This window comes from Cyprinodon tularosa, unplaced genomic scaffold, assembly GCF_016077235.1.
Source record: "Cyprinodon tularosa strain WSP-4 unplaced genomic scaffold, ASM1607723v1 ctg579, whole genome shotgun sequence".
Lineage (NCBI taxonomy): Eukaryota > Metazoa > Chordata > Actinopteri > Cyprinodontiformes > Cyprinodontidae > Cyprinodon > Cyprinodon tularosa.
In genome coordinates this window covers 238,548-261,418 of record NW_024039317.1, presented here as the reverse complement: position 1 = coordinate 261,418, position 22,871 = coordinate 238,548, and the positions used below count along the sequence as shown (strand labels likewise).

Sequence of the window (22,871 nt, the reverse complement as noted above, 5' to 3'; positions counted from 1 at the left end):
TTCTGGGATATATCTGCCTCTTCTGAGGCCTTTCTTTTCTTCTCATACACTTCATAGACACTTTTTCTGTTACGACCCTCGGCCATTTTCAAAGAACAGCGGTGAGAAAGTTAAGCTTGAATGACTGTCTGAAACCGTAGCTCACCGCAGATATGTGTGCATGCGCAGAAAAAGATTAGTGTTCACTGTACTGCAATAGATGTTGATCAACGGATTGTTAACCTTTTTTTGAATCTCTTTTCTATCCAACAAGACCTAGCTTGTTTCTTTTCTCATGTGGGCTAACTTTGGAAATTAGTGCAGTTTTCCCATTTTAGATCAAACTTAGAATTTTCAGTAAAGAAGGTCAGTTGAGCTGTGATGTTACCGCTTGCTTTTTTCAAGCTTTAAAAGTGAGGAGCTTAAGACAGCAACCATCGGATTCCAACTCTGAAGCCTTGGATCTTAAGATAAATGGATTTTTGACTTCTGTGGGATATCTTGGAGATGGCTATTTTTTATCCAAATAATAGCCCATAGTCAGAAAGAGTCCAGTCATGGCTTCCAAAGTAGCAGTTGCTGACTGTAATGTCTGCTTTTTTTTTAAGGAAGACGGTAGGTCTGACGCATGCGTGGGAGTCCACGTTTCCAAATTAAACCATGTTTTATCATGTTTTGAAATATTTGATCATAACTTCTGAAACTCTCACCGCCACTAACTTTGATTGGATTTGCCCAACTCTTCAAGTTTGGCTTAGATGAAGACAGCCAAGAATTCCCGTAAATGATTGATGTAAAAACTTCTCAAAATGATTTAACCATAACTAAGAACCTCCTCCCATATAACAGTTTAGAAATATTTGGTAAAAACAAAAAAATGCATTTAACAATATTAATTTGGAGCTACAAGCTTAACAGATTAAATTCACTTTGAATCCAGGGATTATCTATCCCTCCTCGTGTTTCTCACACCCTGTTCTTGCCTCTTTCACGGTTTCTGTTAGTGACCCTTTTTTTTTTTTTTCCCCTGATAAACTGTCATTTGATTAACGGTATTAAAAAAATACATATTCCAGTCCTGTATTTCTTTTATCTGAGCTCAGTTAAAACTAGATTAATCAGTTCACACTAGGCTTTGGCAGTTGATTGCACTACCTATATAATTACATTTAACAAAATGCAAAAATCATAGAGGCAATCAATTCTCCACACAATAGCAAGACTTAAGTCTTGCGATAGTGGAGTCTGGATGAGCAAGCTTTCAAGGTCATGAAAACAATGGGAGCTTTTACACCCCTGTAGTGACTTATCTTTTTGTTGTAGCAACAAATCAAGCAATTTTTTTAAGCGTTGTTGGACTTTAGTGATAACAATTGAAAGCTCCAAGTCGGTCCGAGGTCCTGGTGGGTTCTGTTCCTGTAGTTGGAGCAGAGAGAAGTTTCCCTTAAAGAATATGAGTCACAAGTATGTCAGATATTCTACTGACCCCCTACTGGCTTACAAAGCAGGATGTAATTATATTGTAAATATTTTTTGGCAAAATGTTTTGGGGGGGGTTTCTTTTTCCTTGTCTCAAACTGCTGCCCTCAAAAAGATTTGATTCATGCCCAGCTTCAGTCTCATATTTACCTCATCCACTATGTGTGCCTAAAATGTATTTTAAGTTACTTTTGAAACTTGTCGACTTCTCCTGTAGGAAATAACCCAGACAACACCTTCATCTTTGTCTAAATCCATTCTGTTTGTGTACGCACAAGCTGCTTGGTCAGTTTTAGCAGTGTTGCCTCTCTCACAGCTGTTTAGACCCTTTCAGAGCGTACAGCTTCTCCCATCCATGCATTGTTGTCTGTGTCTGACTATCCATTGAAAGTTTGCTACTCCTTTTTAGAGCGAAAAAAGATACCATTTTCAAGTAAGAAGTAAAATCTTCGATCTGATATGATGGACATGATTATCTCGTCTGTAATTTTAAGATGTAGTCGGCCTTCTTCAGCTTCATCACAAAGAGATATTTGGCTAACGGTACTAGCTATATCAGAGCAGTTTTCACTCGCTTTTAACCTTTTACCCCTTATTAGGGTTAGAGCTGCTAATTTTATTTTAGGATGTTGACGTGTTGACTTACAGGATGTTTTATACCCAACATGTTGCTTCAGTGCTGTTATCTGTATGTGTCAGGCAGAGCTGTTGAAATACCCTTCCTTTTTTATCTCTTCAGTCAGGTTAGGTTGATCAGTTGTTTAACATGAATTCACTAATGTTTCAGGGAGTATGTAAACCTTTAGGGAGCACTGGACTGTTATTTATGTAAAGCAAGAATTTTACAGTAAAATGTGATAGTTGAGTGTTTGCCATATTTACATGAAGGAGACTGGCTTAGTTTCACAAAGTGATATTTGTCATGCGTGGAGAAAAAGGGGAAGTTTGTCTTTTAAGATGCTTCATGGGTTTCCTTTTTTTTTAAAATAAGTTTAGCTGCATTTTCTTTTCTTTTTTTTTTATTTAAATATTGTTCTGGCTTCTGACACAGATTTTACCATAAGTTAGTTTCACGTCTGTCTTTTTCACCATTGTTTTAACCTTATTTGATTTTCATGTTGAGGGGCTTAAACGTCATAAGCTGATTTATCTTCAGTGTTTAAAAAAATTGTAATCTGGCAATATGTTGTAAACACGTAATACTAACAAATATGATTTGAAATTAAGTCAAGTAAAATTGGGGAAAAAAAATGTTAAGATTGCATCCAAATGGCCACACAGATCCACTGGTGGGGCAAAAGTGGCTAAATTGGATTTCAATGTCAGCCAGCTATTCAGTGGTGGTTCTAGATTAAGTTTACCATGGGGGCAAGATAGGGCTGGTGTTTTTTTTTTATTTTTTTTTTTGTCAATGGCCATGAGAGCAATTTGGATTGAGACTCGCAGCAACAGGCAAAGTGTAGGCCACAGTCACGTCTTGTCATTGCCTTGAGCATTGTGCACTTGTTCTCATTTCCTCTTTAAATAAATAAAGATTAACAGCTTTTAGAGCTGAATGAATTAACTTATTAACAAATTGTTGAACCATGCCCTTTAGCATGTCTTACAATTTCCTTATCTCTGTCTTACATTTCTAATCTGTACTCGGTTCATATCCCACTGACTTTTATATTTAAAACATAAAATAGTCTCTTATCAAACAGAGCCAGAGCCCTGTCTGAAGGTTTTGTTCGTTCACTTCCTGTTTGCCCTTCTTCTTCCTATAAATGAAAATTACACTTATGTGTTCAGCCCAAAATATGAGAAAAAAAGAAATCAAGGACATGTGTATTTTTTTTTGTTTTAGGAGGGGCTTTATTAATCGCCCCCCCTGCACACAGAAATAACCTTTTGACTTTACTGAACAGGGATTGCTTAGGGATGAGGCTAAATGTGGCTGCTGCATGCGGAAAAGGCATTTCAGAAAGATTTGTGTGAGCATCAGTTTAATCCTAAAACTCTTAGTGACTTCCAGGCTTTGCTCTGCTGGTATACAGCAGAACAAAAAGCTCTGATGTTTTTACTCGTCTTCTAAAACCTGGACAGCTTTTAGGTCGGCGACCCAAACAGCACTTTGTGTAGTTCTTAAAAGCTCTCCATTTTCCAGGTGCCATCAGGGACAGCCGAGCAGTGCTTGGCCTAGAAAAACCCTGTTAAACTTAATTGGAGGCTGAGGCAGCAGCAGGTTACTGAGTTACTTAAGGTAACGCCACAGATCCTGAGAGCAAGGCTGATGTGGACATGCTAGAATAACTTATGAATCTAAGTGTTGCTAAAGCTTCAAGTTTCCCAGAAGGTGCTCAAAGTTAGAATCTATATCTTATGTCCTGTTAAAATCTTGGAGAACATTTATCCTTTTTGAGGATCCAGAAGTTGATGCACAGGAGAAGTAAAATCAAAAATGTCTACACTGCTTTTCAGTGAAAAAAATCTCTGATCCTTATGAACTCCAGTTTGGTCTTCCTTCTCCTTGACCCATTTTGGGAAGAAAGTTGGTAAACTTTCATAGATTTTTTTTCTCCTTGCGTCTCATCATGGTTTTTTAAATGCTACAGTTCAGCTGCTTTCACATCCTCCTTGAGCTCTTGTCTTCCAACCCCCGGCAGCTTCCTGTCTCCAAAAAGCAAACGCCAACTCTTCTGCATGCACTCTGTAACGTTGGTAGAGTTTGAAGCTGCAACTGCGACTCTATAAGCAGGCGTCACCTGACCGTATGATACCTTTGAAGCTGCAGTTGATAAAACAGCTCTTTCACTACCTCCCACCCTGTTTCACATTTTGCTGCTGAATGATTTTTTTCTTTTTAAATTAAGAATACATTATTGATATTGATGGCTTTAGAGCCCATTGCCGAGGCTCTCATAAGATCCCTATCCATTTCATTAATGATACACGACTGCATGTCACTGCTTTGCATATTAAATGGACATCTTTTATATTTAAAACTTGAGGATGAGGATTGGTATGAGATATTTAGGATACCCAGACTAAATTAAGATTTAGAATTTTTTTCTAATAATTACCCCACTCCCTAAATCCCAGTAAGCTACACATCTTTTCTTTATCTTCCCCAGAAATGTTTGTTTAGAGAAAATAAAATCCTCAGACTCTAAAATGTTCACAATCTTAAAATCCTGATGCCCCATAACATTCTTGACGCCTGAGATAAATCCTATAAGGTTTCACTCCTTTCTGTACAGACTTGCTTTCTGCTCTGTAAACCAAATAGGATCCATGTTGTTGCACATTTATATCGGCCCAGAGGCAGCCCAACGTCTCCTGCTGCTGATCAGCTGAGTCTCCCAGGACTAGCTCCGTCTCCCGCCATTAATCTCTTACAGAGATCCTCTTAATCTCACATAAAAAGCAGAACGTCCTTGTTTATTATTCATCTATTTTTTTACAGTATTTTTTTCTTATTTTTTTGATTATACTAACAAAATACAGACCAAAATGCTTAACTTTTAAAGCAATGGCGTAAAAGTTTTAAAAGTAAAAAATTGGCTTATCTTAGTGATGGATGTTTTTTTTTTATATACATATATATATTTTCTTCCTTTTTCCTTTGCTCTGGAAGAATTTGCTCAAAATCAACAGAGCTTAAACTCCATTGCACAATCTACTTTGTGTAAAAGGCTTTAATATGTCAGCACTATTGGTAAACTCTTGCGTTTGAGCTATCATCTGTAAAAGTTTCTTTTTTTTCTGTGGTATGTTTTTCAAACTTTTGAGTTCTCCTGTATGCTTGAAGACGAAGCAAGTTAAATTGTAGATGCTAAGTTGGAAAGACATTTTACTTTTACTCATAGATATAGGCTCTATTACATCACCTTTAAGCCCACTGAACCTTTTCTCTTATTTCTCATTTGGCATCTTGCAAAGGTATGGAATATTATTTCACAGACACACATTGCCTCATAATTGTGATGTTTTCAGAATCAAATTTTTATTTATTATTTTTCATTTAATATCTTAATGAACTGATGAGCATTTTTCCATTTCTGTGTAAGGGGAAAAAACTGTTGGTTTCTTCAGTAACCAATCAGGTTTGTAGTAACTGAGAATCAGAGGTGGAAATCCTAGTAATAGGCTATATTTTAGTAATGTGATCCACAAATATGATCTTTGAAGAGTCATTAGAAGAAAGCCCTGTTTGGTCCAAAGTGTCCCAAATGTGGGAAAAGGTGCTGCTTTTTAAACTACTAGTTAATCGTGGTGTGTGGCAGGAAAAACTAGAAATACTGCACATTTCTTTGAACGCAACAGCCCATAGGTAAGCATGGTGGGGGCAGCGTAATGCTGTGGAGATGTTCTTCCTTACAAGGCAGAAATGTATGGAGAAAGTGGATTATACTGAATATATGATGATAGTAGCTGCAGCCTGTTTGAGACTAGGGTGCAGTTTTTGCCTTCCAGCTAAGAAAGCACCTAAGATGGAGTTAGAATGTAGGATCTAAATGGTTCATTAATGTTAAATGAGTTGTGGTTTTCCTTTAGGACAAGTAAAGTAAATGATTGCTAATGCTAAAGCTAACAATTTGTAACAGTATGAGTGCCAGTGTGCCGCCTACTGGCCTGGAGGAGTTAAACTTGTGGTGATCTCCTTTAATGTGGAGGAAATCTTAAGCCACAATCTAGACCTAAATACAATAGAGAATCTTTAACAAAACAGAAAAGTGATGATGTAACATTCTCCATCATATCTGACACAGCGGAAAAGTTGGATGTGAAACACTGATGGAGACAACGGTAGAAAAAGTGGGTGGACCCGACTTCAATACTATACAGGCAAGCAGGTTGGTAGGTGACACACGTTGCCCATTCAGACAGCTCCTTTTTAGGAATTAAGTTCAGGTGACCTTTTCCTTTGTCTTGAAACTCAGGCTGTCTGTAAAATTAACAGCAGTGTTTCTTAACCATACTTTAAAGGAAGTTACTTCATCAGCCTTTCGTCCAGTTCCACAGAAGCCTGTTGCTGACCCACCATTTTACTTAAGGCTTGTTGAAGCAGGAAACTTCAAACTCATGCAACGGAGTGGTTGTAAACATGAACCATATTTAGGGAAGATGGCTTTAAAAAAATTAACAAAAACCATCAAACTTTTAAAGGACAGTTTGAGTGGATGAAGGAAATGCTGCTTTCAGGCTGAGTAGAATGTTAATCGAAAATATGGCGCAGGATGTGAATGATCACTTGCCAGTTACCACAGAGATTTATGTGCTCTGCAGAATAAACACGCTTTCCCAGCTCTGGAAAAGGAATGCTCTTCTTCTTTCTCTTCACCTTAAGGGAGCTTCTCTCCAACTGACCATGACCGGGGATTCTGTTTACTTCCTTTCTGTTTTTTTCTTCTCCTTGCTTGTGTTTAATTGCATTTTGGGATATAATTAAGGTGCCTTTTTTTCCCTTTTTCCTCAACAGCCTTTTTCATGTGCTTATCCCTTGCGAACGTCAAACCAGAGAACTGTAATTAGGTCTCACTCCTCATCTCCATACCCCTCCCTGCCATAAAGACGTCTGCAGCTGTATTTAAAGATTAGATTATTTCTCTCTGCATGTTACAGATTTTGCTGTATTCTGCATAACAGAAGTGTTCAATTCACATCCATTTCTTCAATTCGATTTGCATATGTGGCAACAGTGGTCTATATTTGATCACATAAATGTAGGAGAATAGTCTGGATACAGATTTCAGATTAGATGCTGCTATAAAAGGGTTGTGGAGTTAATACAACAGCTGTGAGTAAAGCTGCACTTTGGTGTTAATACAATCTAAATCCAGCAGTTGCTCCAAATATAAACACAGCATTGTCAGTTTAAGGTCTGAGACATAGCTGTATTTTTGCTAGTCCTCAGTTGTACAAAGTTCACCATTTCTCCCCTTGCTACTAAAGGTGACCTCATGTCAAACTTGTGTTAAGCGAAATAGGAATTGCTGTTTATTGCCTGCACAAAAAACAAGGTTGCTGAACACCTGGAGGGTCGTTGGCTTTCATTTAATTAAGATGATTTTTGGAAGCTTAATTTGCTTCTTTTTTTTTTTGCTGTTATCCTAATCAATTATTAGTTTTATAATAGAGTTGAGAATCTCTTTTATTTTTATAGATGATAATTTTACTGTTTGTGTGTTTGTATAAAACTCATCGTCCGGAGTCGGCCTCTTCACAGCTTTTTTTTTTTTCTTTTTTGAAAATATGTCTACATTCATTATAAACCCTTTAGGTTGTTTTAAATCGGCACACTAATGCTCAATCCCACGGTCATCACTTGCTCGATGGTGCGCTGTTGTGGGTGTAAGTCACTAAAGGTGTGAAGCTATTAAAGGGGTCTCTGCTCTCACTTCTGCGATTACACGTCATTGTTGTATTTAGGTTAAGATTACCATAGTTTGATGAAATATATAAATTGCTTTTGATCTACTGACATTTTGAGATAAAATGCTTCATCATTTTTCTTATATTTGGGGAAGTTGTTAGATGACTGAACAGTAATAGAAAATGATGCCTTATTCTATTATTCATTTTAAATGTTGATGTAAAGCCCAATCATGATCACACTAACAAAATTCAGGTATCTAAACATTGTTGTTTTTTTTTTAGTTCAGTCCATTTTTATTTGCATGAGTTCAGCTGAGGTAGCACTGTTAATTCTTGGCTCCAGCAGATTCATCCTTTAATCCAAAGTTAAAACTGCCCTCCTAAGCAGTTGGCTGTTTGAGTGAAAAGCTTAACAGTTAAAAAGTAGTTTAGGGTGTGTGTGTGTGTTCTACTTTTACTTTTTAATGTTGCTTTTATTTTAGTTATCCCTTCTGAGCAGAGATGGGAAGTAACGAAGTACAAATACTTCGTTACTGTACTCTAGTAAAGTAAAGTAAAAATATCAGAAAAATCTACTTCTTATTTTTATGGCGACTTTTTACTTCTACTCCTTACATTTTTACACAAATATCTGTACTTTCTACTCCTTACATTTAAAAAAATTGGCTCGTTACTTTAGTTTTGAATCATTTCAATGGAGTTACCGTTATTATTTTTCATGTTATCAATACCATCTAATTAGATTCCCATCTAATTGGATGGGAATCTACATTGCATTTGATGCACCACTACAAGATGAATCGACAGATTCGGCGGTATTCATTCGCGGCAAATCATTGCAGCTTGGTGGCGGTGGCGTTAGCATAGTAGCATGGACGACGAGATGATTGAAAATGAACACAACGGAGATCTAGTCCTATTGGCAGACATCCATTTAAAATGTAGGCAACGGCATGAAAAAAGTGGTTTCTACTTTTACTTTTATACTTTAAGTAAATTTACAAGCCTGTACTTTGTTACTTTTACTTGAGTAAAGACGTTTAATCAGTAATTCCACTTTTACCAGAGTATTTTTTAACACAAGTATCTGTACTTTTACTCAAGTACGGAAAGTGAGTACTTTTGCCATCTCTGCTTCTGAGAGTGACCAAAAATCAAAGTGCAACAAAATAAAAGCAAAAAAAAAAGTGGGAGATGTTTCTTTTTCCCCCAAAATTTGCTTATTCAATACAATCAGTTTATCAGCCAATCATCTTTTTAGTTCTATCGGCGGTAGGTTAGCCTTCAGACAGCCGCAGATGCATCTTTTATTGGATCTTGTAGATGAAACCTTTTCGACTGCTGCTATATCACAAGCTGTAATACTAAGAAACTTTTCTCTGCCTTTTAGCTGAACATTTTCATGTAGTTCATTTTCAAACTAGCATCAAATTTAATTTTTTAGTTTAGGCTATGCAAGTTTTGTATTTCGATCACTTCTTAGAAATTCCTAAAAATGTAATCCTGTAGAAGGATGTATAATACGATGATGCGTATAAGGAAATGACGTCGCTTTCATTACTGTGTTTTCCTGCATGTGTTGTAATTTCATTACGATGAGATTTTAAGGACGCTACACACATTTACAGATGTTGTTTTACTCAATTCTTTCCACTGCTATCTTTGATACTAACTGTGTCTTGTATTTTAACGAGCAAGCTGCAGTTGAAATTGGTCGACTAACAATGTATAAATTACAGTTATGTCATAGGCGTTTTACAATCTCCAGCAGTAGCAAATAAAACACCCACTATTCAGACAGTCCTAGTGTGTGTATGTGTGTCAGTGGTGTTTTTTTGTTTGCTGACAGCTCTGAGTATAATGCCCATTCAGCATACATCATAGACAACACTTGATCAGTTTATACACAAATGGAAAAGAGGGAGAGATGCTCCTTACTGTTCATTCTGTGTCTATTGTGGTCATTTTGGCTTTTCTCCCTGTTTTAGATGTTTTTTATTTATTTATTTTATTTTTCAAGCAAATAGTTCCTGTTCCTGACAAAGTTTAATGTAAAAAAAAAAAAAAAGGAAATAACTATGCTAAGCTTAGCTACATACTTTAAGTCAGCCTCCATGGCTGATCTGAGTTGCACACAGTCACCTTTAACTTAAAGATGATCACTCCTACCTGTTCAGGCTGCAACATTTTAGCCACTGTAGTTTAATAACTTGAAGATGAAATTCCTATTTCCATTTTTATTCTTCATTGATTCATTGCCTTTAAATGTGGACATGTATCTAGTACCACCATGGTGGTTTTTGTCTTAAAGAATAGTTTCAACAAATATCAGCAGAAACATTTGATCATTTTTCTCTTCACATGAGCCGAGGGCAGAGATTAAAGAAATAACTGAAAATAAAACATGCTGTTTGGATGACTCTGGCTCTGTGTTTACATGTCATCTCTGTTAACATGCAGTGAAGAAGAAAGCATCTTCAAAGCCCTCTGTTGGGAATTTTAGCATCTGAAATACAACCACACTGAAGGTGAAGGAAAATGTGTTTAGAGTCTTAATCCCTCCATTTTAATTTGTTGTGGTTTTTCTTACTTGGAGAGAATTTAAGTTTTATTATTGGTACTGTAGTTGTATTTGGTTTAAATCTTTTCCAGTGGTCTGACCGACCCAGCTCTGTTCCACCCGTCATTCCTCACTCCGCTCTTTTGGAAACATGTTGGTTTTCAATCGACTCATTGATGGCCGGAGGTTGAGACACTCTCCTTTTGCTGTTTAATGGTGGTTTGGTTTTGCATGTTGTGTAGAACAGCTGATTAGCTTATTGTTAACTGCAGCACCTCTGTAATTCAGAAAGCTCACGCGTCCCCATTCTACGGTGGTAATAGGATACTCGCAGCTGGAGCAAACGTGCCATTAGACTGCATCGCGGGATCGGGGAATGTCCTACATGATGATCCATTTCCCATGAGTACTTGCAGGACAGAAATGGTGGGTGACTGTTATTAAGCGTCCATATATTTAGCTTTTTAAGACCCAAAATAACAATTTCACTAAATTTAAAAGAAGTTACATTTTATGGTATCTAACAACTGTTAACGTTTTTCCTAAGTTCTGACAACTGTTTTGTTGAGAACTTAAAGCGTATACCTATTCTTTCCTTCTGAGCCTTCAGGCGTGGCTTTTGGTTTGTAATTGGTCAAATATTATTTAACTTTAAAAAGCCTAAAAGTTCCCTCCGAGTTTTAATCTGTAACTTTAAGTTGGAGGTTTTTTATTTATTTTCTTTGTTTTGTTTTAATTCATTATTGGGTTGAGCTCATGGATTTGACTCCCTAATCAATGCTGCCCTTTTATATTTTTTATATTTTCAATATTCATTTTTTTTATTTTTGTTTTCCTCTCACTCCGTATCAAGCTTTCACCATCATACACCTGATCCCACCAATAACCAATCAGCGAGTGGGAGCCAGGTCATGTGATTGAAGCGCCTGCGAATCAGGCTTAAGGCCGGGCATATGCTGTACAATATTTTCAATCGTTGTACTAAATTCAACAATGAAATCGCAGCGTTTGAAGGTTCTCATCTCATGATGTATGTTTTTACTCTGTACGTCCCAACGCTCTGATGCGATCTACCTGCTCACACTGCACCTCCAAAACCCACAAGTCGGACTTAGAGATGATAGATGGCGCTGGTTGGACTTGTCAGTCTGTAAGAAGAAGAACTCCCTCGTTTGCACACGCTCAGTTGGTGAGGTTCATGTAAATCAGCTCGTAGACGCTTGTAACAAAATTTGCCCACGAAACCTCAAGAGGGCCAACTGAAATACAGACATTTGTGATTTTCTCCCGACCTTACGATTCCTGATTGGTAGGTGGTCGCAAGAGGCTGATCCCCCCCCCCCCCCCCCCCCCCTCCCCCTCATTACCCCCTGTATACAACACAACACAGGACGCACGATGAGGCTGAAATTTGGCCCGGTTGGAAATACATTTTCGCACAACTGGAGAAGCTGCAAAAATGGGGGGTGCAGCCGGTGTTGGAACACTAAGTGGAAAGATACTGCTATATTAATTTAACAGGTAGGGCTAGTAGTGAAAATTTAAATTTAGACAATTCAGTTTCTATAGTTTTTTAAATAATTTTTTATTCTAATTTATTGTTTAGATGATAAATCTAAATATTTATCATGACTAGCAACTCCCACCTCTACTGACTGGTGACAATTATACTTGATTTCAAAAGTCTTGCTAATGTATCGGCCAATCACATGGCCCCTTTTTTTCCCTGGAGTCTGTTTAAAAGGGATATTTAAAATGTCATGAAAAAGTAAAGTTAATGTTGCATGAATCAAAATTCTTTAATATTTCTTGTTTTTTTTCTATGTAATTTAAAAGATTATGTATTTTGTATTTAAAAGAGACTATAAATTGGTAATCTACATTTTTCACACATCAAACTGTTACATTTCTTAACTGAATGAACAAGCTCTGCTTTATATTCACTGAAGCTGCTTTCTGGTGTACAGACAGGAGAACATGCAATAGTCTTAGGATCTGAAGACTCTGGTGGAGCGTTTAGCTCACCCATCTCAATGTTTGTCTGACCTGCTACAAAGTCAGATTAATTCATACTCAAGGTAATCCCGCACTACTAATTTAAATCAGTCCTATACAGTTATACAGATGTGGGTTTTGTAGCAGCTATTTTTTTCTGTCTCTGCAAGAGTCCATCTTTCTCACTACTTAAAGTTACAATATGATAGGATTAAGTTGGTGGGTCCATGTATACGTCAGATCTAAGCTCTTCTGGGCAGTCTTTATTGCTGCCATTGTGTAACTGTTGCTTAAGGCTGTCAGGAAGGGCAAATATACAGGTGCTGGTCATAAAATTAGAATATCATGAAAAAGTAGATTGATTTCAGTAATTCCATTTAAAAAGTGAAACTTGTATATTATATTCATACATTACATACAAACTCATATATTTCAGATGTTTATTTTGTTTAATTTTGATGATTACAAATGACAACAAATGAAAATCTCAAATTCATCATATCAGAAAATTAGAATATTGTGAAAAGGTTCAAAATTGATGGCCCCTGGTGCCACACTCTAATCAGCTAATTAACTCAAACCACCTGCAAAAGCCTTTAAATGGTCTTTCAGTCTAGTTCTATAGGCTACACAATCATGGGGAAGACTGCTGACTTGACAGTTGTCCAAAAGACGACCATCGACACCTTGCACAAGGAGGGCAAGACACAAAAGGTCATCGCTAAAGAGGCTGGCTGTTCACAGAGCTCAGTGTCCAAGCACATTAATAGAGAGGCGAAGGGAAGGAAAAGATGTGGTCGAAAAAAGTGTACAAGCAAGAGAGATAACCGCACCCTGGAGAGGATTGTGAAACAAAACCCATTCAAAAATGTGGGGGAGATTCACAAAGAGTGGACTGCAGCTGGAGTGAGTGCTTCAAGAACCACCACACACAGACGTATGAAAGACATGGGTTTCTGCTGTCGCATTCCTTGTGTCAAGCCACTCTTGAACCACAGACAGCGTCAGAAGCGTCTTGCCTGGGCTAAAGAGAAACAGGACTGGACTGCTGGTGAGTGGTCCAAAGTCATGTTCTCTGATGAAAGTAAATTTTGCATTTCCTTTGGAAATCAAGGTCCCAGAGTCTGGAGGAAAAGAAGAGAGGCACTTCATCCACGTTGCTTGAAGTCCAGTGTAAAGTTTCCACAGTCAGTGATGGTTTGGGGTGCCATGTCATCTGCTGGTGTTGGTCCATTGTGTTTTCTGAGGTCCAGGGTCAACGCAGCCACATACCAGGAAGTTTTAGAGCACTTCATGCTTCCTGCAGCTGACCAACTTTTTGAAAATGCAGATTTCATTTTCCAACAGGACTTGGCACCTGCACACAGTGCCAAAGCTAGCAGTACCTGGTTGAAGGACCATGGTATCCCTGTTCTTAATTGGCCAGCAAACTCTCCTGACCTTAACCCCATAGAAAATCTATGGGGTATTGTGAAGAAGAAGATGCAATACACCAGACCCAACAATTCAGAAGAGCTAAAAGCCACTATTAGAGCAACCTGGGCTATCATAACACCTGAGCAGTGCCACAGACTGATCGACTCCATGCCACGCCGCATTGCTGCAGTAATACAGGCCAAAGGAGGCCCAACTAAATACTGAGTGCTGTACATGCTCATACTTTTCATGTTCATACTTTTCAGTTGGCCAACATTTCTATAAATCCTTTGTTTTTATTGGTCTTCAGTAATATTCTAATTTTCTGATATGATGAATTTGAGATTTTCATTTGTTGTCATTTGTAATCATCAAAATTAAACAAAATAAACATCTGAAATATATGAGTTTGTATGTAATGTATGAATATAATATACAAGTTTCACTTTTTAAATGGAATTACTGAAATCAATCTACTTTTTCATGATATTCTAATTTTATGACCAGCACCTGTAGATTTATTGTAATGGCCTTTTACTTAGCAGTTGTATCCTGCTAAAATCTAAACAAATGCAACTGCTTTAACTCTGCTGTAGAGAGATTAAACACAGCTCTATGGTAAGGTAAACTACAACAGCCATAGAAGGGTTACTGATCTTGCTGTTGGACAAAGGTAGAAATAATTTTGTGCAGCATTTTTTTTTTTTTTTTTATTACACACAATCTTCCTTTGTTTAATCATTATGAGAAAGATCAAGCAAATAACCTTCCATCAGAAAATCAGTAAATCAGTCATTTCACAAAAACTTTCAGACCTACAAGTACCATAGTTGAGTAGGATGTGCCACGTATTCATAGCTGACTGTCGCACATGGGTTTGCGGCTAGAAGTTCTATATTATTTTTAGATTGCATGCTTATGGGGAAGGTGGGGGGAGGAGGAAGAGGACAGTGGCAGCTGTGGAGGAGATAATCCCTAGCCTAGACTTTACCCTGTCAAACTGAAACTCTTACAGCTATTGTGCCTCAACCAGATTAAAAAGACTGGAAAAAATCGGAGCAGATCAATGTTTCTTTTTGGGCTTTTAATATTCACTTAGGGAAAAGGAAATGCAGTTGTCGTCTTGATCGCTTGAAAAATTGCCAAGCAAGCAAATATTTCTGGGTTGTTTTTTTTTTTTTTTTTTTTTTTTTTCTTTTTCCCCCTTTAGTCAAAGTTTTTTAAAAGCTGGTTCTTAGAAACAGAAGCACTGCAATTACTATTACCAGTAAATGGTTTGTTCCTCTACAATTTACAAAACCACTAATGTCTGGTAAAATGGATTTGAGGTGATCTGTATGGTCGTCCCTGTCCAAACCCGAGCTCAGATACCAGCTGTGAGTGGACTGATCTTTTCAGCTGAGTCCCCAGTGAGCAGCCTGGCTGCTTTATGCACAGTCAGCTTTTAGCAATTATAGCCTATTTTCTGTGCACAGCAAGCAGACTGTATTTTGGGCAAAACTGGGTTTTCCCTTTACCAGCAAACCTTTGCAATGACACTGGCGGCGGCTCCCTGTCATATGACCTCCCATGCATGCTGTGCTCACATACAGGCTGCTTTTAATATAATCACAACACAAAGGGTAGGAGAAAGAGCTCCTCGGACGGCAAATGAAACACAACATTCAAGTTTACCATCTTCAAGTTTGAGCGGAACAGCTCTTAGATAGAACTGCTCTGAAATGTGTATTAACACGTCCTTTCAAAACAGAGGAACTATGCCAGTATTGGCTTAGCCCTACAGGAAACAGCATAATGTTTAAAAAAAAAAAAAAAAAAAAAGCCAGAGCAGTGATTTCAATAAAGGCTTTAGCAGCTCTGTCATATATTCTGAGTGATTAGGTCTGCAGTGTGTTGCTGTGGTTACTGTACAAATATACTTAATGATGGTTGTTTCAAGCCTCCTGTAGTGAGGATGATATCATTTGTTTTATTTAAAGGCCTCCCTTAAGATCCACTGTTCTAACAGAAATTTGAGAATCATTTTTTTACTGCACACCTTGGAATCTACAACTTAGTTGTTATGGAAGACCACCTTATCTGTCCCCCCCCTCCCCAACCCCTCACAGGAAAGCTGGACTTTATGATGAGCCTGATTCTTTGGATTAGTTTCACTTCAGCATTCATAGCTTAAGCCAGCCAGTCACTCGGAGCATCACATGATGCTCGTGACTGTGCGCTCAGGGCACTGTACTAGCTCAAACATGAGCTTAACTGTACGTCAGCATAAGCAGATCACTTTTTTCTGTTTTTTATCTGATAAATTTCCTACATGGAAAATTCTGTGGCTTAAGAATAAACAGCTGAGAGTGTGTGTGTGTGTGTGTGTGTGTGTGTGTGTGTGTGTGTGTGTGTGTGTGTGTGTGTGTGTGTGTGTGTGTGTGTGTGTGTGTGTGTGTGTGTGTGTGTGTGTGTGTGTGTGTGTGTGTGTGTGTGTGTGTGTGTGTGTGTGTCTTCAGCAAGACTTGAAGAAGAGGAACACACTTTATTTTAGACCTTATGGTCATTAACAAATCACTATATAGGTCGCATTTAAATGAAAAGTACAATCCAGAAAAAAATTAAATACCCCAATGATATATTTGAACCTACACCGCCTGACCAATCAGCAAACGGGATGGTACTTGATTGTTTTAGTTAAAAAATGTATGTTTCTGATCAAATAGAATTCTATTCTCAAGAGTTTTACCAATTCACACAAAGAACATGTACCAGTCTTACAGCTGCATTCAATTTCTGATCACCATATGTTCTGTTGTGTTTTTTTCAATTTAGTTTATTTATATAGCGCGAATTCACAACACATGTCATCTCAAGGCACTTTACAGTTCTCTAGATCATACAGTCAAATTAAGTAAAAGTTTTCTATCTAAGGAAAAATCGTTGATTGCATCGACTCTTTGGCTCAAAGGCAATCCCGCACTTTAGGTATGCTTGTAGCCACAGTGGAGTGGAAAAACTCACTTTTAACTGGAAGAAACCTCTAGCAGAACCAGGCTCGGTGAGAGGGGCCATCTCCCGAAGCCAACTGGGATTCAAGAGGACAGAAGCAGAAATAAAAAGAAGCAGAGATACAAAAGGCAACTGTAAAAGGCGACCCCGTCCAGGAAACGCACAGCCAGGCAGACAAGGATGAGGAGGGCACATCCAGCCAGTCACAGTCAGAGAAACAGGACTACTTTGAAAGACAGGCTGATCTCCAACATCTATAAACAAAGGTGTTGATGGCAGCAGCACAGCTGGTATTTATCTCCAGGATGGTGTCACAGCCAAACAGGAACAGACCAGATTAAGCTACTATCAGGAACAAGCAGAGAGAGCATAATGTTAGAGATTGAACTAACAGATTCTGCAGAGTGGGAGAATAGAGATGGAATGATGAAATAGGGGTCCCTATGTCCTCCAGCAGTCTAAGCCTATAGCAGCATAACTATAGAGATAGCTCAGGATAACCTGAGCTACTCTAACTATAAGCTTTATCAAAAAGGAACGTTTTAAGCCTAGTCTTAAAAGTAGACAGGGTGTCTGCCTTTTTCTTTTGTTGTGGTTTTGTTTCAGTATTAAAATAGGATGAAAATATTTGGTATTAATGCCGTTAGATTTTGAGGAAATATTTGCAATAGGGATTTGTTCTGTTTCTATGTTTGTTTTGTTTTTTTCTGTTTTGGCTTGAACTTTGCTGCATAGATCAACATTAGGGATGTTAACAATAATTGTTTTACTATTGTCGATTTAATGGTTTTTATATTTATAACCTCTCTTTTAAACAAATTTACTATTAGTATTATAAATAGTTTTAATAATTTTTGAATAATAAAAAAAATGTTTACTACGTATATTAAAACAATTATTTACATGTTATGGAAAGATTCTCTTGATACAAGAAAAATTCTATTTTTTAAGGAAATTACTGCTATTAGATATATAAGATCAGTCAGTCATTAGATGAATGAAGTAATCGATAACCTACATTTCATATTTACATAAGATATTTACTTTTATATTAGAGAAGCTTCATCTTTCATTCTAATACAATTTTTTTTCAGTGCCTGTAAATTCCCAAACTCAAGTGTACATATGGCCACATGTACTTTGGCCGCTTCAGATTATGAACCACTTTTGATTCTTGTCCAAGGCCGCTCCCTCATCCTGTAATGCTGGTCTTATGCATAACTAACAGCTGGGGAAACCCGGAACAGCTGGCATCCTGAAAGGTCAGGAGCAAATAGACCCGAGTCACTCCGATAGTCCACGGACCAATCAGACAGCTGTCCTGGGATTGGCACACTGCAGATTATACATTTAAGAGGCAATAGAAAGAGAAAATACTTCTATCTAATAGATGCTTTCTTTTCTTTATTATACAAGGCATTTCACAGTATGTTTATAGTTTAACCTTTTGCATGAACAGATGTTAAACATCTGCTGTGATAAAAAAAAAAAGAAAAGCTCTTCAATCAGAATAATCCACCCAACGCTTTTATAACGTCCATCATAGCAAGCAATAGCTCTCGTTGGACAATTAAATAGCTTTATATGAATTTTTTTCCTACATTGTACCGTCTAACAACCAAACTACTTTCCTTTCTAAAAGAAAATATCCTTAATATTATAGAATTAAAAGGAAAATGTGTAGGAATACACATACTATCAAAAATACAAGACCCTGAAAGCTGAACAACTCTGGGGGGGAAATCCCATAGAGTTAACAGGAGCAGATGCAGAACAGCTACTGAGTTGTGGTGTAAACTTTAATGTCATTGTTGTCCAGGAGAATCCTTTAGGCTGGACTTGATATGCAGTTTCTAGGAATCGTACCTTGAATCTGCCGTCTCTTGGCTCCAGCTTAACAGACGATGGATGAAAAAACCGAGCGACAGGAAAGGACGTAATCCTGTACCACGCTAAACACAGACTGAACTGGAGGTCATGTTGTTTATTTTTGAGTTTTGTATCAAACAGCTTCTTAAACAGTGTTTCTCCCTGAACTATATGCCAGCCTCTAGTTTTGAAAATTAGTTTCTAAACTTCAGTAACTTTTCTTCAGAAGTCTGTGAATCTTTGGTTTTCCATCATCTCTGAGTCTATTTGGTTGTGAAGACAAATGTCACATAGTTTATGGATGTTTTTGTTGTTTGTTTTTGGAAATTTGTCTTAATACCCAGTGTGTCTGCGGTGAATAAATTAGACTCAGATTATTGACTGGACTACTACTTTTTTATAACAGTTTATTATCATGGCTTTACAACTCTACTGGATTTTTTAACATCCCCACTTGTAAAGAATTGCAAAAAACTATTGCTTTTTTCGATAAACAATCAACATTTACATTCCATGCCTAGCTTGTTGTTCTAATATTAAAAGTTTCTGTATTTTCTTCAACTTAACTGACATTATAAAATGCAGCCTTTAGTTGATCATCTGAAGGAAGTCTTCTTCGTCAGTTCCGCGCACAGAATGGCTCATGTACTGATCTGCTCTGCCTGTGTCATGTTAGCCAATTGTACATTGACCATTGCTTTTTTAAAATACATTTCTATGCCTTATCCCTTTCATGGGTTCTTTGGCATATAGCATGTTTGTTGGAAATGTAACTATGTGTTTATGTAGACAAAAGATGATTTATGCATTTTTTTGCGCGTGTGTGTGTTCTTCGGCTTAGATTGACTGACATGTTCTTTTTCTTCTGCTTCCAGGTGTTAAATGAAGAGTGCGATCAGAACTGGTACAAGGCAGAACTAAACGGAAAAGACGGATTCATTCCCAAGAATTACATAGAGATGAAAGCCCATCCGTAAGTACAGAATCTGACTTTTTAAGTTTAATCTTTTAATGGGGTGGCTAACAATGTAACCTAACACTGCCTCTACACATTGGAGAAATCTCTGGTTTTAAGTTTGAAATTTTAAGAGCAGAAACTTTGAAAGATTAATATTTAAGATATTTGACTATTATGAGAAATGCTTCAGATGAGGACTAAGTTTAAATTGGCAGCACAGAGATCGGATCAAAAATATTCTTGTGAACAGCGTTAATTTCTTAGGTTCTATGTTTTTCTTTTTAAAGGAAAAGTCCGGTCAGCGAGGAATAACCAATGGGTCATCATTGATACCTAAAACTAATAGATTTGGGGTGATTAAATAAATTTAGTGTTAATCAGTAAAAAAAATGAAAATAATCATTTTCGTGGCTATCAGAGTCTGGGAGCAGCCATTTTTGCCCTAATATAATAACACCTCACTCCTGACATCTTGCGGCAGTGACGTCATGGTGCAGTAAGCCTAGCGCCGTTCTCCCCACTTTGCAAGCAAAATCAATGGGAACTACTAGACACATCTGCAATCAACCACAATTATTGTGATTTCGAGAGGACTTCACCATTGAAATTCACCAGAACTATAGTTAAACTGGCAATGCCCATGTGCATGGCAGCTGGATGTTGGAATACATCGGGTAAAAGTGGAAAAAATATATATATTTCACTTTTCCGATTGATGGTCCTCCATGGACGGGTTCGTCGTTAGATTGCCAACTTGAAGAGGAGTTTGATGCTTTCTGAGAAAAAACACGTAATATGTAGCCAACGTTTTGAAGAAGAATGATTTCAAGATGACTTGGATAATAGCAAGTTGTGCAACCACCCGACACAGCACTGGGACTTGCTCAACAGCCAATACTGCACCGTGACGTCACAAACCGATAGGTGGCAGTAGTGCTCTCTGACAAACATAGATGTTTCAGTGAAGCACATTCAAATAAAAGTTACTCTTAATTGAAAAAAGATATCATTTATTGAACAGTGTGTAATAATTTTATATGTTAAGTACTTTAAGAAGTTTGAATTCTGAATATCACCAGGCTTTTCCTTTTAAACTAAAGGCATAACTTGCCTCCTTTATCAGCCACACAGGGATAACAAGCTGTTTGGTGTCTTGATGTTTCCCTGAGTCTGTGTATCACCGTCCCAAACCCTCTGAGCTTTCTGACTCTCCTATGGCTACTTTAGAAATCCATTTATCAGCTGAGCTGTAGCTCTCAACATCCTGAGCGACTGCAGTGACTAAAAGCTGACCCCATAACCGCCACTGATGACTCAGCAAAAACCAAATGCTTTTGTTTAGTTTCTAGATTTATGCATTTAACACCCGACTCTGAATGCAGCTTAATTTGTTCCTTTGTCACCATAAGTTTGCTTCTCACCTTTAAAGGGATTATTTTGAAAGCGTTTAGGGAGGGATGTGGCTGATTGATGCATTTGGAACCACAGTAAGTCCCCATGTGGAAAACATAAAGCCCAGCCCTGCTTTCTGGCCTAATTAGTCCTTTGAAGCTGAAAGCTAAATGATTGAGAGAAATGGAGGAAAAAGTGTTTGCTTTTATTGGGTTGTGTCTGGCATTGTTCATTTTTGATTAAACGGATCTGAATGGTGATTTTTTTTTTTTTTTGTCTTTTTATCACTCTTTATAGAGTTTGATGTTCTATTAGACTTCAGTTTGGTTTATGAAGTGTTTTAAAGAAATTGTCATTTAATTTTATATATATATATATATATATATATATATATATATATATATATATATATATATATATATATATATATATATATATATATATATATATATATGATAAGAAATTATCCCTTCCTGGTTAAATATAACAAAGTGTGAGCTAACTTTTTTTAGTCCTGCTGATCAGGAGGGCATTTTCTGCTGCTTTGTTTATATTGAAAATGTTTTAAGCATCAAAAGGCATCCCAATTTCTCAGCTTGGAGGCTTGTGCAATTTAAAGTCAGATGCTCTTAATACTGGACTATTCTTTCCCATCACTCTAGTGTGACTTTGCCTCATTTGCTTTCATTTGGGAAAAAATTTGTTTTAACACGTTTTTGAGCCAAAATTTCCACCTGAAAACTTCACCTGCAGTCAGCTCCTCAGGATTAGGGTCCTGCTTGGGTATTCTGTTCTTGTTTGGCTCAAAAGTTACAATTTTTTTTTATCATTATCCAAAACCTCAGTGTAAAATGCATAGAAACCTAAAATACAAAGTGCAAGATGTGCGTGACACCTCAGCGAGATGTCTTGAAGCCCATTGAGGCGCAACATCATTGACTTTGCATGTAAATCAGATACTCCTAACGTGCAACCGTGGACTGAATGCAGCATGTTAATAGACCTTTTGGCCCTTTTTTTTTCTTTTAAATACAAGTTGATGAATTTTAATGTAACACATGAATCATGTAAGCAATAGTATCAACACGTGGAGCTAAACCAGTGCGGTTTGCTGCTTCCATCTCATTTTCTTGCTGAACCTAATAGACTGTATTCTTGCAGCTTTTGGGCATCACATGCAACATCCTCTAGATCCAAGATTGGTCAGATATCCTTACACTGGTCTTTGTTGTTTATTTAATCTTGAATTTTGTGCAATATTAGTGTTGTATTTGTTAGTGCACATGATCTGCACTAGATTAAAACATCAAATGTTCATAAAAGCAAAATATTTCTGGACTAGGAACCGGTTGCATGTGGGGTGTTGTTTGTAAACAACCTCTTAAGATAAACCTGGCAGGATAGTTGAAAACCTTTCCCACTAGACCCGCTTTGGGTGCCAGATTACCTCTCTCTTTAATAACGTGCTCAGAGCCTCTTAGATTGAATTGAATATTGACCTCACTGCATCATTGCTGCAGCGCAGTCAGAAGTAACTCTATGGAGGATTGTTCTCACTCTACTGGGCGTATCTCTTGGTTTCATTTCCCTCTCTTCTCTGATGCTTGTAGGCTATTCTCCTCAACACATTATACATGATAATATTCTTACTACCATCGTTTGTATCTACAGTAAGAAGAGCCTTGGTTCACTTTTTCTTAAAGTAACCTTGGACCATTTAGTATCGCAATAAATCTCTCAGATCTGTTGGTTTCTGAAGATATTCTTGGCCTTCATTACCAGTTGGAATGAGCCTCTACAGTGTGAATCCCAGGTGCTCTGCAAATGTATTTAGGGTGTATTACAGCTAGGAAGTGATCAAAAGGAGCACAGTAT

At 37.4% G+C, this 22,871-nt stretch overlaps 1 protein-coding gene across 1 annotated transcript in view; it reads left to right on the top strand.

Moving 5' to 3' along the window:
• The window catches only part of grb2b (growth factor receptor-bound protein 2b), a 35,468-nt gene that overhangs the window by 6,531 nt on the left and 6,066 nt on the right, over nt 1-22,871 (top strand). Inside the window, exon 3 of the mRNA XM_038306302.1 lies at nt 19,522-19,619. Within this exon, the coding sequence (XP_038162230.1) occupies nt 19,522-19,619 (98 nt within the window). The remainder of the gene's footprint in view (nt 1-19,521; nt 19,620-22,871) is intronic.